Source organism: Lissotriton vulgaris, chromosome 1_1 (assembly GCF_964263255.1).
Source record: "Lissotriton vulgaris chromosome 1_1, aLisVul1.2, whole genome shotgun sequence".
NCBI classification, from domain to species: Eukaryota; Metazoa; Chordata; class Amphibia; order Caudata; family Salamandridae; genus Lissotriton; species Lissotriton vulgaris.
The window spans coordinates 508,919,510-508,934,632 of record NC_141685.1 but is presented as its reverse complement, the minus strand read 5'-3'; the positions used below and the strand labels follow the sequence as shown (position 1 = coordinate 508,934,632).

The following is a 15,123-nucleotide window of genomic DNA, read 5'->3' as shown; positions in this document are numbered from 1 at the left end:
ACAAGTTAAAGATATTAAGGGTGTTTTTATGAAGGGAGCACATGTTAATCAGTAGAGCATGCATTTCCTTGGTTGCGTTAACTTTGCCCAGACAATTAATACCAGTCTCTGCCGATAACTGTGTTCTCAGAGGTGAGCCTCGTGAGGCAAACAGGACAGGAGACAGAGCCCGAACATGCTTCTGCTTCCAACTTTAGAGGGCAGAGAGAAGGCGACACAAGGGCCCTCGGCTCCCTAGCAGAGTTCTAGATATGAGCTGCACCAGCCAGAATGCCACAGGCAGCATAGCTGGTGCTGGCCGCGGTCCGGAAGTGAATGGGCACAGACAGGCTTGCCTTTGGCGCACCAGTGGCGCAACCATGACATGATTCTACTTAAGTAGCAAGACAGTATCCACCTGATGCTGAGAATTCTCATGGCCAATAAAACTGACAGAGACCTGTACAGTAATTGTTGACCACCGACTGGACCTTCACAGACCGTGTTTGTGTGCGTTTGGGTTAAAGAGGGGCGGTCTTCTGAAACTCTAGTTTATTTAATTTTGTATGGACACTAAAGGAAGGCAAATGTTTCTTTGAGACACTTCTGGGTAAGATTCTAGGCTAAGAGCTTTTTTATTTTAAACATGACCAGAAGCTCCAGCATTCAGCTCAGAAACGCACTAATATCGAGATATCTTATTTAACGTGCAATTTAGTTTTGTTAAGCTGGGATGAAGTACATCCTATAAGACTATGTGCTTATCTTACCTTTCTTCCAATCTGAATTCCTGGAGTATCTGCTTCCACAATAAAACCGGTAAAAGCTTTTCCAGAAGATGCTTTAGGATCAGGATTGGTGCGAGCCAACAAGAAATACCTAAAAGAAAGACAAATGAGTTGTCATACACTCTTCCCATCCAACTGTGTCATCAATATAATGACATACACCAAGATGACAAAATTCCATCCGGAAGATCATTTTATAGTCTTTTCCTCCAAAGTATATATCCAGGAATCCGAATTTAAAATATATGTTCTAAATAAGTTAGGTGCGTGCACCAAGATGTTAATTTAGTAATGCGAGATCGCTCAAAAAGCAAAAGGACCTGTTAAGATATGACTATTACCAAGGCAGTTATGTAACTAGAGCAGTGCTGAATTGCGCTACAGTGCCTGCTTCTTTCACCACTATAAAAAATCTAAAGCTGCCATTAGTAACTTCTAAATAAAATTTCTATTGAGACAAATATTTTTGAAGATGCTGTGTTATACAGTTTTTTATTTGATCGACATAAATGTTCTTTGTTACTCTGATTGAAGCCTTTAGTTAAAAAGGCATCCCATGCATAAGGACACCAATAACGGATAACTGCTATAGAATGCAGCACCTTTCGTTGTGGGACTCCAATGACAAAAGTAATTCCATTTCAAAAAAGTTTAAGAACTCAATGAGGGCATCACGCGTCCATTCAGAACAAGAACTGTCCACAACCAACTCCTTTTATTATCCATTTGTACAGACTTTCCTACCAGTTCCCAATCAAACGTTATCACTTATTAAATGCAAGAAGGTAACCCAGTGCTATCCTATGGGAGAGATAGTTCTCACAGTAGTAGAAAAATAAATGGAGTTTTTCACTACTGGGACATCTAAAACTTAAAAGTACATGTCTAATTTTTATTTTTAAATGCAATCCACCCTGGCCTATGCGGGACTTGTATATATTAAAAAGTGAGGTTTACGCCTGGCAAAAGGTTTTTTGTGAGTGTGCCGAGCCAGCTCCTTTTAAAGATAAATGGGGCAAGAAACTTCTCTGCCCCTCCCATCCTGCTGACACCTATGCTTCCTTTATCTCATTGTCTTGGAGGAATGCTCAAAGGATAACTGCTACTCTAATCAGTTATGTGACCCAGGACAGAATGCAGGAGATCCGCTGTAGTCTGGGATGAGGATGCCTTCAACAGCCAGTCATCGAGGTAGGGGAAAGACTGAAACCCCTAACCTGCGCAGAGGAGCTGCAACTACCACCATCACCTTGGTGAACACCCGGGGTGCAAGTAAGGCCAAAGAGTAGCACAGTGAACTCAAAAAGCTTGTGACCAACCTTGAACCGTAGGCAACACCTGTGGGACGGCAGAATGGGGATGTGAAAATACACATCCTGCAAACCAACGCTACCAGCCCGTCTCCTTGGTCTAGGACAGACCAGACTTGAGCATCTCACACTTCTCCTTTTTGAGGAAGAGATGGACTGTTCGGAGGTCTAGAATAGGATGAAGACGCTTGTTCTTTTTGGGTATCAGAAAGTAGCTGGAATAACAACCACTGCCTACTTCTGTTAGCTGAACACTTTCTATAGCCCCCTTGTTTAGGAGAGTTGAAACTTCCTATCGGAGAAAGATAAGATGATCCTGCGTCAGCCTTTCTTGAGATGGCGGTAAGGCGTGGGGGGGAGATTGGAAAGGGAGGGAGTAACTCCTCCGAACTATCTGCAAGATCCATTCTTCGTCCAATGTTATGGACTACAAGTGGAGGAGATAATATTGGATGTTCCCTCCAACTGGACATTCATGCTCTTGTAGAACCAAACTAGGAGGACTTAAAGCCCGCGGCTGCCGGGGGCTGGTGGCAGATGACTTCTGGCTACCTTTTCCACGAGGTTGGAATACACCGTGGCAACATCCTCACACAACTGGGGAAGCCTGTGCTGGACTGTGGCTGACATGTTTGAAAGCCCCTTCCATTGCCAAGAATGGGGCGAAAGGCAGACTGGAAGCAAGGATGCAACAAGAGTTCCAAGGATCTGGCTGCAGCCTGCTAGTCTTGAAGTGCTTCAGGGCAGAGACTGCATTCTCTCTGAAGAGATGAGACCAATCGAAGCTCATGTCCATGTGGTTAGCCTGGACATCCCTCAGAAAGCTAGATGTTCTCAAACATGAGTGGCACCGCAATGCCATGGTCGGTGAAACCGCTCTGCTCAGCAAGTTAGTTGTATACAGACCATACCTAATGGTGAACTTTGCTGCATCACTCCCATCTCTCACTGTTGGGAGAGCACAGCCGAGACTCCTCCAGGAGCTGTGGTAGCAGTGTTCACTGACTATAATGCAAGGCTGGCGAAAGACAACATCTTCCCGAGTGCGTCTCACTCTTAGATTCCCTGTCCCTAGGAGTAGAAGGTACCGTGTAATGGGATGTTGAGGTCTGAACTATCAAGCTCTCAGGAGTAGGATGTTGGCTGAGGAAACTTGCATCACCCGGGGCATGGCGACGCCAGTGTGCTGTTGTCCTGTTCACAGGAGTGCCCAGAAGAACATCCGTCAATGCTTCATTGAGGGGCAAAAGAGGTTTGGATGAGGAAGCCCCAGGCTTAAGCACTTCGGCCAAAAGGTTAGTCTTGACCTGCACAGAGAGCAGCTCCAGATCAAGGACCACCACTGCCCTCACCACCATAGGATAAGACACTCCCTCCTCCGTAGCTAAAGTAGGTGGAGACAGCTTACCAGCATTGGAAGAGGTGTCCAGTCCTCAGGCTTCCACAAGCTCCTCATACCAGTCCGGTTCTTCACCAGGAGTGTCTACTGGTGTTCTATAGGGGCCATGACCCCTCCTACTCTTTTCCAATGCCTGTAACAACCTCAAAACGTTCAGGAATGATCTAGAGCCCCAGGGCTCCATCTGCGCCGGAAACTGCATTGATTGATGCCATTCTGCCTCCAAAGTCGTCGGGAATCAGACTGGGGCTGGTGGTGCCAATGGGTGCACCACCAGCGTGGTCAGGGTAGGCCACGCTGGCATGACCGGTGCTGATCCGGAATTGGGTCCATGACACCCCACTGGAGCCATTGGTTTAACTTGGTGGGGCCTCTTCTGACACTGCAGGCTCGGAGGTGCACCAGAGAGGTAGGCTCACTCAAATACTTGGCACATGGCCTCGTAAAACTCCAATTTGATTGGGGTCCCTCTGGCTTTCGGAAATGGGGAGAGGCACAGGGTCAGACCTGGCAATGGCTTCCAAGAAGTGCATAGAACGTCGATGTTCCTCACTCACTCTTCACTATTGCCAATCGTCGATGGACGAGGTGAAGTCAAAGTCAGTCTAGACTTCTTCCCAGATTGTCCCCAACGACCTGGAGTGCGGTGAAGACGACTTGGGGCTCCTAGAGCAGTCCTACAATCTTCTCTTGTTCAATCGGACTGAGTCCTCCTAGGAGTCACGCTATGTGGCGTCGACTGCGGGGCTGCAAACAGCTTTAGGCACCACTCCCTCAAAGCCTTTGTCACCAAGGCCCAGCAGTCCATGCACAACTTCGAGAAACCATAAGCACACAAGGTGCGGGTCAGTAACCAACATGGTGCGGTGACAGGTGCCACACGGCTTAAACCCTACCTTTCTAGAAGTCATCTCTCGCTCACAAGGAAAACATTTTGAAAAAAAGTGTCAAAAAGAACTGATGTCCGCACGCCTGGGTGGCGCCTATATAGGTGACCGCAGTGTCACATCCGGTGCTGGAATCGCCATGCGGAACTGAACTGAGCCACTTGACAGCATGCAGGGGTACTGCTCTCGCAAACATATCCAGCTCCAGTCTGATGCTTGGGAAATTCAAATGTAAGGAATGCAATGTAAAAGCATGCTATATTCCTCAGATTGTTTATCACATTTGGTGTCTGGAAAGGGACTATACGAAGGGGAGGTTGAGACCCCAAAAAAGTTCATCTGACAGGGGGAGGGGAAACTCTGCAAGACTTCTGCCTATGGGCAGGACTGGGGGGCAAATCCTGCTAGTCTCCCTGCTGAGTGAGGGGATCTCCCCCAGGAAACAAAAACCACCTGCTGTGGTCTTGGTTTCCAATTGCCTGCCTGCTTAGGCAGGAGTCAAGAACAAACTATACATGTTGAGATATACTATGAATACAGCAAGTACTCATGACAGCACATACTGCAAGTAAATGGACTGCTTTTCAGCACATTTACCAATATTCAATGGAAGCACTGGGAATAGGGCTAGTAGTCAATGTATGTCTCCAACATACTGAAAGCTGGTGCATGTAATGTTTAACAAGGATGGGACATCCCCAGCTATTCACAAGGTGCTCTCAGGTAAGCACTCACATTCTTGTGAAGTTATTATTTTTGCACTTAAAAGGTTTTAGGTATGTTTTTTTTCAATCACAGTTTGTTCACATGTGGATAATTTCTACGGATATGTTGGTGAATAGGTCACCAAAGTGGTGATGGTTTGCATGGGGCAGTAAACAACCATCACTTGGTCCTCTTGTAGACTTTAACAGAATGACTGTCCTCAAAGTAAAACTGTTCTGGGGCGGGTGAGAAGTTAACATGGTCACTAAAATTATAAGCTTGCAAGCCAGAGTTGAACAACCAGGATCGTTCTTCATTTTCTGGTTAGTAATTTGAGAAGGGATGCACCAGTTTCAGAAAGCTTTATAGAACGTTGTTTTATTGATAACCTGGAACTAGAACTGGATGTATTACACCAAGCATCAACTAGGAGCTGTACAGGGTACTTTGGGTATGATAAGACAAGTCTGGTCCAGGCTGGTGCTGCAACATGCACAGACATAATGAACCTAGGATTGCAGCAACAACATTATAAGTCGGAATGTGTCCGGCATATCAACTGTTGTATCAAAATAGATCCTGATGGCAAAGAGTTCAAAACCACTAAAGGACTTATTTTGTGTTCACTCACTGTTGCTCTTACAATTAAATGTTAGTACCCAATGGATGCATATTTCAAGTCACTAAAGCCACATATTATGGGCCAAACTAACGGGGCACATGCGAGATAAACCAGATATGCCCTCTGGTTTTCAGTGCGCTGCAAAAGCCCCTTGAGGAATTCACTCCAACTAAGGTCAAGTCTCACTAACCTATACCACTATTGCACTCTAGTAATTTTAGAAACCCTGGTCGAAAACCCACATTAGCTTTATGTACTGCACTTTATGGACTCCAGTTTTTCATGTGAAGTTATTGCCCATGTCTAAATAATGGCTGTGCTTCATCCTACAATGAATAACACTTAAAACATGTGAGGTGAGAGGAAAGAACACAGCCTAAGAAGTCACCTTTCAAGGAAATAAAGAGGCACTCCTAAAAGTAAACTGATTTGTAAATGGAGGTCTGTGGATTACACATGAGGCTCACTGATCCTTCTAGCAGATATGATCACGAATACGGATGCAAGGCTTCCAAACACTATAGGTTCTCATCTAAGGTTGAACAAGAAATCCTTCTCTTTGAATCATTCAGAACTGCTTCTTGGTTAACTTCTTTATCAGATATCCTTAAAGGTGCCCACACCTTAAGGGGATCCATCTATGTATTTGGTTCACGGTTTTAGTGACAAAGCACTTTACAATGTGAAAGAGAAAATAAATACATGTAATCAAGAGCAACACAAAAAGAGAATTGGAAACAGATAAGTGTAAAAAAAAACTAGTATTTGTATAAAGAGTAAGGGTAGGATAATGACAAAATACTATAAATGAATAGGCAAGTCATTACATTACATTCTATATATGAAGTAACAAAGTACAGGAATGTGATAAGTATTTAAAATGTTCCCTGGAAAGGTGATAGGGTAGATAAATTGCCAGACTATTTTCACATGGCCCATGGGGACATTGTAGTCTTCTCTGAGTTAGCATGAGCATGCTGCAGACTGTTCGCTGCTTTGTGCACGTTAATGCACAAGTTTATTTAGCAAATGCCTTTTTTGCCATTTTCAAATTAGAACCTATCGCTGTGTTCATACTCTTCAGGTTCCTGGGATTTAGTCTGAACATTGTGAGCAAGGTCAATCAACAATGCCCCTTGTTATTCTGTTCTGGTCAGGCCATAGCACCTAGACAAAACACACCGATGCAGCTGTTTGGGAATACATACTTTGGTCTTAATGGAATACACTAGTAGGGAGCACACACTTGGAGAGGGACCTTTCCAGGGAGAAGAGCAAGACAGCACCTATGATGTAGAACTACCATCTATAGACTGAGGTACGGGGTCTGCAGATAACGCCCAGAGATCTTCTAAATATATAATCATTCTGCGTCAATACAAAGGGAGGGGGGTTAGGCTACACATAAAGACAGCTTCCTTCATGATTTACGGACTACTTGCTATGCAGGCTGTATTTGTATTATGCATTTTCCTACTTATTATGGAATGTATGCTGTATATTACAGCACATTCTTTAAAGTAAATATTTTAAACTAGTTTGTGCATCTGTCAGATCTTATTGTGGACTAGTACAGGACTGTGAGCGAATGGGTTGTGTTTTGCAACCGCGATTCCTTAGAGAGTTGGGAGTGTTGTGTTCTGGGGTGTTAAATCACTTGTTTCTCTGCGAGTGATTAGGAGACAAAATAAGTTACTTACCTGTAACTGCAGTTATCCAGTATTGGCATTTTTTCATAGATTCACATGCTTGAATCATTCTACGTCGAAGTGGGAATCCCACGGTAATAATACATAAAGCAATAATTAAAACTTTCCATACCTATTTTTTCTAAAAAAGGACCAAACTAAGTACAACCAATCAGTAACCAGCACCCTCTAGAACCTTCCCAAGCGAGGCTGAGTCCCTCAGATTTTCCTGCACAAGCGTGGATAGGAATACCAAAGTATATGGGGAGCATCTCGGGGGCGGAGGCTCTCGTTGCATGGGAATCTATGAAAGATACCAATACTGGATAACTGCAGTAACAGTTAAGTAACTTATTTCTTACCCAGTATTGGGGTATCTTTCATAGATTCACATGCTTGAATCAGAGTAACAAGCCGTAATCTAAACAAGTAAACTTAGTGGATGGTGGGTAGTACCAATAGCATATCAAAATGTATTCACAAAGGAATGTTCTGTGAAAGTGCTGGTATATAACTATATGCATATAAACACATGGACATGTAGAGTAAACATTTCTACCATAAGCTTAAACCAGTATACCATCTTCTATAAACAATTGTGGCACATTTCAAAATGTAGCTCACTATTGAAAACAGAAAATAAATCCTCTAATTAAAAACAAATGAAGTAGCACTGCCTGTCCCACTGCTGCATCAGCACTTTGAGTGGACTCCAGACAGTAATGCTGCGGGAAAGTTTTCCATGTCGCAGCTCTGCAATTTTTTCTAGTAGCACTCCAGTTGACATAGCAGCCAATGTAGAGACTGCTCTTGTGGAGTGTGCTCTCACTGTTTTTGTCAAAAGCTTGCCTGCCATGTTGTAGCAAAACTGAATTGTGGCTGCTTTCTATCTTGCGATGGTAGTTTTAGAACAGTGCACTGACACCTTGCCCATAGGCTACGACCAGTTGATCTGTTTTACTCAGTGATTCGTAGGTAGAATTTACGACACCTCTTGATGTCTAGAGTGTTTGAAGTTCGCTCCACAGGCGTAGAAGGATCAGAAATAAAAAGTTCTGAGAATGACAGGTTTGTTTAAATGGAACTGTGAAGGAACCTTAGTGATGAATGTGGGATTCGTCCAGAGGATAACCATTTATTTGAAGAAAGAAAAAAAAAAGGATGATTTATCGTGAATGCTTGAATTTCACTAACCCTCGTCGGGTATTTGATGTCAGCCCTATGGATTAGAAATAAACGGATGCAGGTTGTTTTGATGGCACCAGAGACAGAATTACTTACATTTCAGTCTGCAAGTCTTTTTGGTGCTATCCGCACAAGACCTGGCAATAATGTCTTTATACTCCTGGTAATGGTCAAATCCTTACGTAGAAAGAATTCAGGAGCCACCCATGAAATTAGTGGGGGCTATCAAGATGAGAGAACCCCACTCAGCTTTCCTGTTGCTGAGAAGTTGAGAACCTTATGTATTAAAGGTATCAGGGGAAAAGTTAAACCGAGATCCTGGCCCATGTGTCGAAAAGTTTTCCTTCATGATCCTGGATGTGGATGACAAGTTGCATAGAATTGGCATTTGCGGGTTTCGTTTGTTGCAAATAAATCTAGTGCGCGTTTGCCCCATAATGAGAAGATCATATTTGGTCCCAACCTATCACACTTTTATTCGTGGAGTCTGCTTCATTGCATGCTGGTGGTATTGCCTGGGCGAACTAACACCGAAGCCTCTGCTAGCATTAGCAGGAAAGTTTGGAGACAGAGTTAGATGGATTTGAGCTCCAGGTCATTGATGTACATGCTCTTTTGGAGCGGAGAACACTTTCCTTGAATTTGTAGTGTCTATAGATGACCCCCCCAGCTCTTCAGGGAGGCATCCATAGTCATTACGAAGTGAGGTATTTAGGGTAAGAGTGTGAGGTCCTCTAATAGGTGGGAGATTTTGGACCACCAGTCTAGTGCTTTTATCATACATGTGCAAAGATCATCAGGCCCAAGAACGATTCTTTTGTTTGAATCCATTGTTTTGTAGCTGTTCCTGTAAGAGTATCATTTTCAGGTGCGCAAGAGGGATCATATTGATCGCCGAGGACATGATGCCCAGAAGCTATTTGAACCAACACACTGATTTATTTGTTAAACTTTGAGAGCCAATACCTACAGCGTTAGATGCTTGGCTTAGGATATAAAGTCCTTTGTCTTGGACAGTTTCAATTGTTGCGGCCTAGGAACAGAAACTTCTGAGATGAAGAAGTTGATGGTCTTAGATAATTCAAAAGGGGACCTAGTTTGAGAAACAACTTTAGGCAAGCTTCTGTGGCGGTGGACGATTAAAATGCCTTTGCTACTTTAATCAACCAGTTGCAGAGGTAGGGTAATACCCGATGACCCCGCATCCCGAAAAAAACCTGCTACAGGGCTATGCAGTAGGTTAAATGCAGGAAATTGAACTGAAGCCAAATGGGAGGGTTTTAATGCATGGGAGGAAATGTGGAAGTATGAATCCTGTAAATTCAGAGCTGTCATGTGGTGTCAGAGGGGGTGACCACATAACAGTATTGGTTTCAGAAATACTTGTTTAATTTCCAGAGGTCTTCGATAGATAGCCAATTCTTTATGTTCGTGAAGAAAAAAACAAGAATAGAAGCCTGTTTGCTTAAAATGTACTCCTTTCTCCATGTCCTCTGGTTAGCGTAGCTATCACTCGCTTTCCAAGCAGATGCAGATAAGGGGGGGGGGGGGGGGAGGGTAACCCTCATTTTGGTGGAGTAGTGGGCGGAATCTTAGTGAACTCTAAAGTCTGACCATATGTTTTGAGAGCCAGGACTTATTTGTCCAAAACTCTTCCGCCATAGATGACACCATTTTGGAATATGCCAAATGGGAATAAGCCAATGCTACCATGTTAAGGAGTGGTAAAGTGTGCAGTGTCCTGAAAACAGCAAAGATTAGTTCAGAAAAATTGTGGGAGGCAGGCAAAAAATTGGGAGAAGACCACTTGGCTGTCGGGTCTAACAGTGCAGAAAGTGATCCAGCTGGTGTTGGCATGGGGATAAAGGTCCCCATAAAGGAGGAGACAATGATGAAAGGTCCTATTTCCAACTCAATCGCAAATTAGAATGGTAGGCTTGCCCCGAGTCAATAATTTATTTCACCTTACCGGTTAACAGGGTCAACGCCAAGGGGTTTGGACTGCATCAACAGAACTGCAAGAATCTGCGGGTTGTCATAGTGAACAACAGAATAGCTGAAAGTAGTGGGGACCCTAATTGGGAGCAGAATAATAGATTTGGTCCCATGATGCAGTTTGGAGATATGTGATAGTGGGACAATTGAGTAAATGCTCCATAGAGGGCGAAGCCCTCTCCCAATCTGAGAATCCCAACCTGCGATTCTCAGATTCTCTTCTCTCTTTCCTCTGCGGAACGTGACAATCCTTCCTCCTTAAAATTAGGACTGAGTAAGATTGCAGAGTGGATGCAAGAAAACTTTCTTAAACTGAACGGTGATAAGACCGAGTTAATTGTCCTGGGGAAAAATAAAGAGCTTTGGGGACCCCAACATTGGCCATCTGAAACGGGCACTCTTCCGGTTCCGCCCACGCAGGCTCGTAATTTGGGTGTCATTGTTGATGATTCCCCGAATATGCACCAGCAAGTTGTGAAGACTTCGGTCACCTGCTTCGCAATACTAAAATGGCTCAAAAAGATATGCTGGATGCTGCCGAACACACTAAGAAAACAGTCATCAACGCCTCAATAACATCTAGGCTTGATTATGGCAACGTTTTATACTTAGGGGCAAAAAAGGCCACGATCCGCAGATTGCAGACGGTGCAAAATGCAGCAGCTAGACTGTTGTGGAAAATCCCCATTAACACATCAACGTCCAAATATATCCGAGAGTTGCATTGGTTGAGAATTGAGAATCGGCTCAAATTTAAATCCCTTTGCTTTATGCATAAGATCTCCACTAAGAATGCCCCAAAGTACTTGCAAAATCTAGTATGTCCCTGTCATCCCTCCCGGACCCTGCGATCAGCAACACTTTGTGATCCCCAAAATAAAATTGTCGCGCATGGGCGGTAAATCCTTCTAGTTTCTTGTACCCTCACTTTGGAACGCTTTGCCACACGCACTATGCAATGAGACGAGTTATATGAAATTCAGGAAAGCCTTAAAAACATGGCTGTTCAACATCTGAAATGCCTTGCCCCGAAACCTATCACTGGATCTTTAGCGCCGGGAAACCCTTTGTTGGGTAGCTTTTGCGCTATACAAATGAAATAAATAAATAAATAAATAAAATAAATAAAACCTGCAACCTTGAAAGATTTGATAGGTCTGGTAATTTGGAACAAAGAATAAATCCATTCCATGTAGTATTCCTGCAGACATCCAGGTTTAGAGAGGACAAAATGGTGAAAGGCTTTTCAGCTATAAATAGTAAGGGTTTCAAGCGAGGGAAGGGAAGAGCTTCAGCAGGGGTGGTTACCCTAGTTTCTACTGATGTAATTAAAAATACTCTTGATGAAGTGAAATACAGATTTAAGTAGTAGAGTTAGGGTTGAAGAACGGATCATACAGGCAATTCATATTATTAAATACTTATATCCATTTAGAGGAATATTGTTGGATGAATAACTGGCTGGATGTCCAGGAGTAATATTTTCAGAATGTTTTGAGAAAGTTCTTGGTAGCCATTGTAATAATGGACGGTGATTTTAATGCACGTTTGTATCCTTAACAGTTGGATGAACAATTGCAAGAGGTATTGGAATGTTATAATATTCCACCAGCTTCTTTCCTACTGGACATGACCAACAAAGAGGACAAGGCATTGGGTCAATGGCTGGAAAACAATGGGTAGTTATGTTTAAATGGATGTTTTGAAAATGACATTTCAGCTGCTGCATCGTCCCACCATGGCTGCCTATAGAGTGTCCTATTGAATATATGTTTATCCCATTCTGGCAGCGTGGACTTTACCAGGATTCTAAAGTAATGAATTACCAAGGTTGCAATCATTGGGCTACCGCAAGAGTCTTCTGTTTCCAGGAACCAGACGCATTCACAATGGTTTTGTCATGGGGTATATAAATTCACAACTAGTCTTGATGTGTCGCACCTCCAGCATCTGGCCACGTATCAAATTTTAGAAAATATCTGTTTTCTCTGTGTGGAACAAAAATAGAACTGTGTAGTTTAACATGATGTTAGAAAATGTGACGGATTGTATACGTGTGAACCTTAAAACGTGTGGGGTATGGTCAGAGGGCCAGGGTAATGGCAAAGTTTGGTTTGAGTGTGCCTGTCAGAAAATGAAAAGGCTTTTGAAAAAAGTATCTAAACAAGTTAGGCTGGAACCAGAGAGAGTTTTTAAACAGGAAGTTGATAGTTTAAAGTCTCAGTACAGGAAGCCAACTAAAGAGAAAAAAATACTTTCCATTATAGCCAGTGGAATGAAATGCAGGAGATCAGAGTGTTCTGGCAGCCAGTAAATTAAACCTGTAAGTCCTACAAGGGGGTGTTTACCTGTATGATTGAGGGTGTTAACTGGGTTACGGACCTGTGGGCCCTTTGAGAGCATGGAGAGTAGGAGCCCATTTGGTTCTCGGTAAAGGAGTGGCATATCCCAGGCCTGCTGTATGCGGATGATTTGATTCTGTGAAACTATACCCCTCTTGGTTTGCAAAGGAAATTGGACTCTCCTGATGCATACAGTAAACTGAATTGCCTGAAAACTAATTTAGAGAATACATAGATAATGTTTTTTGAGGCAAAAGTAAATCATTTTAAATGGGTTTTGAATTGATTTGCGGTGGACTCCTACAAGTACTTGGGGTTGACATTTTATAGGAATTTATGTTCACATGGGGAGTGTCAAGGCCAGATCCATGTTACAAGCTGGATGCCCTATCAAATTTAACCAGTAGCTTGGCACTCACTTCTCTTACGAAAGCCTATGAAGGGAAAATGTCCCCCCTCCACCCCGGTGCTTCAAGGGGCAGTGATTCTTGCACAGGCCCTTCCTGGAACTGGTTAACAGTGGAGGTGGCGGTCCTCAAGAGATTACGGTCACTTACTCCAGGAACCATGACACAGAGTATAAGGAAGGAACAGAATGTGTTTCCTTGGCAGACTAATTCCCATGTTTTGAGGTTTCTCAATAAGCTACCCCTAGATAATGATACTTTAAAGGTTTACAAATTATGCTGGGAAGAAATACTTGCTAGTGGGAGGAAGTGGGCCAGAGATGTTCGGTTTAGGATAATAGATCTTAAAAATATGCATTTCTGATAGGGCACAGCTGGAATATGAACTCAGCTTCCAAGCAAACATGGCGTAGAGAATTATCTGTGCAAGTAGGCTATACATTAGATATGGCCTACTTAGGGAGAAACCTTCCATAAGCTGCACAATTAAGTCTTTTGGCCAGGAGGATGCTTTTCCGTACTAGGGTCATTTACCTGACCCCAGGCTATGTAATGAGATTATAAAATTGAGATGGGGTGCAAACCAATTTTCTCAAATGTTAAATGGTATAATGATGTACAGGACGAAAACGTTCCTGTATGTGTCCCCTGAATGTTGAGTGTTCCTTGGGTTATGTTCTCATGGAATGCGTTTTATTAAGTCTGCCCACATTAAGTATTTAAGACTCTTATTTTCAAAGAATCAAACATATTTTAGATCAGATGCAATGGGGTAAGTGTCCAAGATGAGTTTTATAGATGTTGCAGTAGGAACTGCATGATTCATGCGGTCAGGCATGGTTTTAAAAATGATTTAGAATAAGTGTTTTTTTTAATTGCATGTATTTGTGGTTTTAGAATGTTTTATTATGTAACTGTTTTTATTTTATTGGATTTTTAATGGACAAGAGGAGATATTATTATACTCGATAAGGTAGTCTAGGATCTAATGAAGAGAATAAAAAAAAAAAAAAAGATAATTAACACCATCTGAGACATCAATATTCCCAGTCTAAATGAAAAGTGGTGTTCTTCAAAGTTAAAATCCTTCAAGACTTCAATGAATGAATCCTCTACAGGCAATTCAAAATGGGGGCAGGGTATATCCGAGTGGGTGCTAGGGAGAAATTCCAATTCTCTTAGATTTTTCAGAGGCTGAATACTTTGCATGATGCAAAAAGAGTCTCACTTTTCAGTGCACATCTTCACATCTCATCGCTGGTTGTTCCTGTTTCAATGGAACAGCCAAAGATTGACCTAATTCATCTTCTGTTCAGCTGCTCATGTTCCGATGTTTTAATAATAATAATAATAATAATAATAATAATAATACCACTTATATAGCGCCTGGTTACACTAGACAACAGTGTGTCCCCGCGCTCAAAACTAATTGCCAACACAAAGCCCCGGGAAAGGCCGCTGAAGGAAAGGGCGCAGAACCTCAGAGTTTAGGAAAGAGGTGAGTTTTCAGTTTGCGTCTAAAATTTCTCTCAGATGGCTCCATCCGGAGCTCAATGGGGAGGTCATTCCACTGTTTGCTGGCCAAGTATCTAAAGGACCTACCACCCATCTGTGCTCGCTGGATTCTGGGCACCTGAAAGAGCATACGGCCCTGAGATCGTAGATAGCGGTTAGGGTGGTACTTGGTAAGCAATTTTTGAAGATATACGGGACCACTATCATAGGCAATGCGATGGGTTATACACATGCTTTTGAATATAATGCGCTCTCGCATGGGGAGCCAGTGGAGGAGCGTTAAGGCTTGTTTCCCTGAAGA

At 42.9% G+C, this 15,123-nt stretch overlaps 1 protein-coding gene across 1 annotated transcript in view; it reads right to left on the bottom strand.

Moving 5' to 3' along the window:
* ACADM (acyl-CoA dehydrogenase medium chain) overlaps nucleotides 1-15,123 on the bottom strand; it is a 214,251-nt gene that overhangs the window by 96,413 nt on the left and 102,715 nt on the right. Inside the window, exon 8 of the mRNA XM_086953883.1 lies at nucleotides 750-858. Within this exon, the coding sequence (XP_086810009.1) occupies nucleotides 750-858 (109 nt within the window). The remainder of the gene's footprint in view (nucleotides 1-749; nucleotides 859-15,123) is intronic.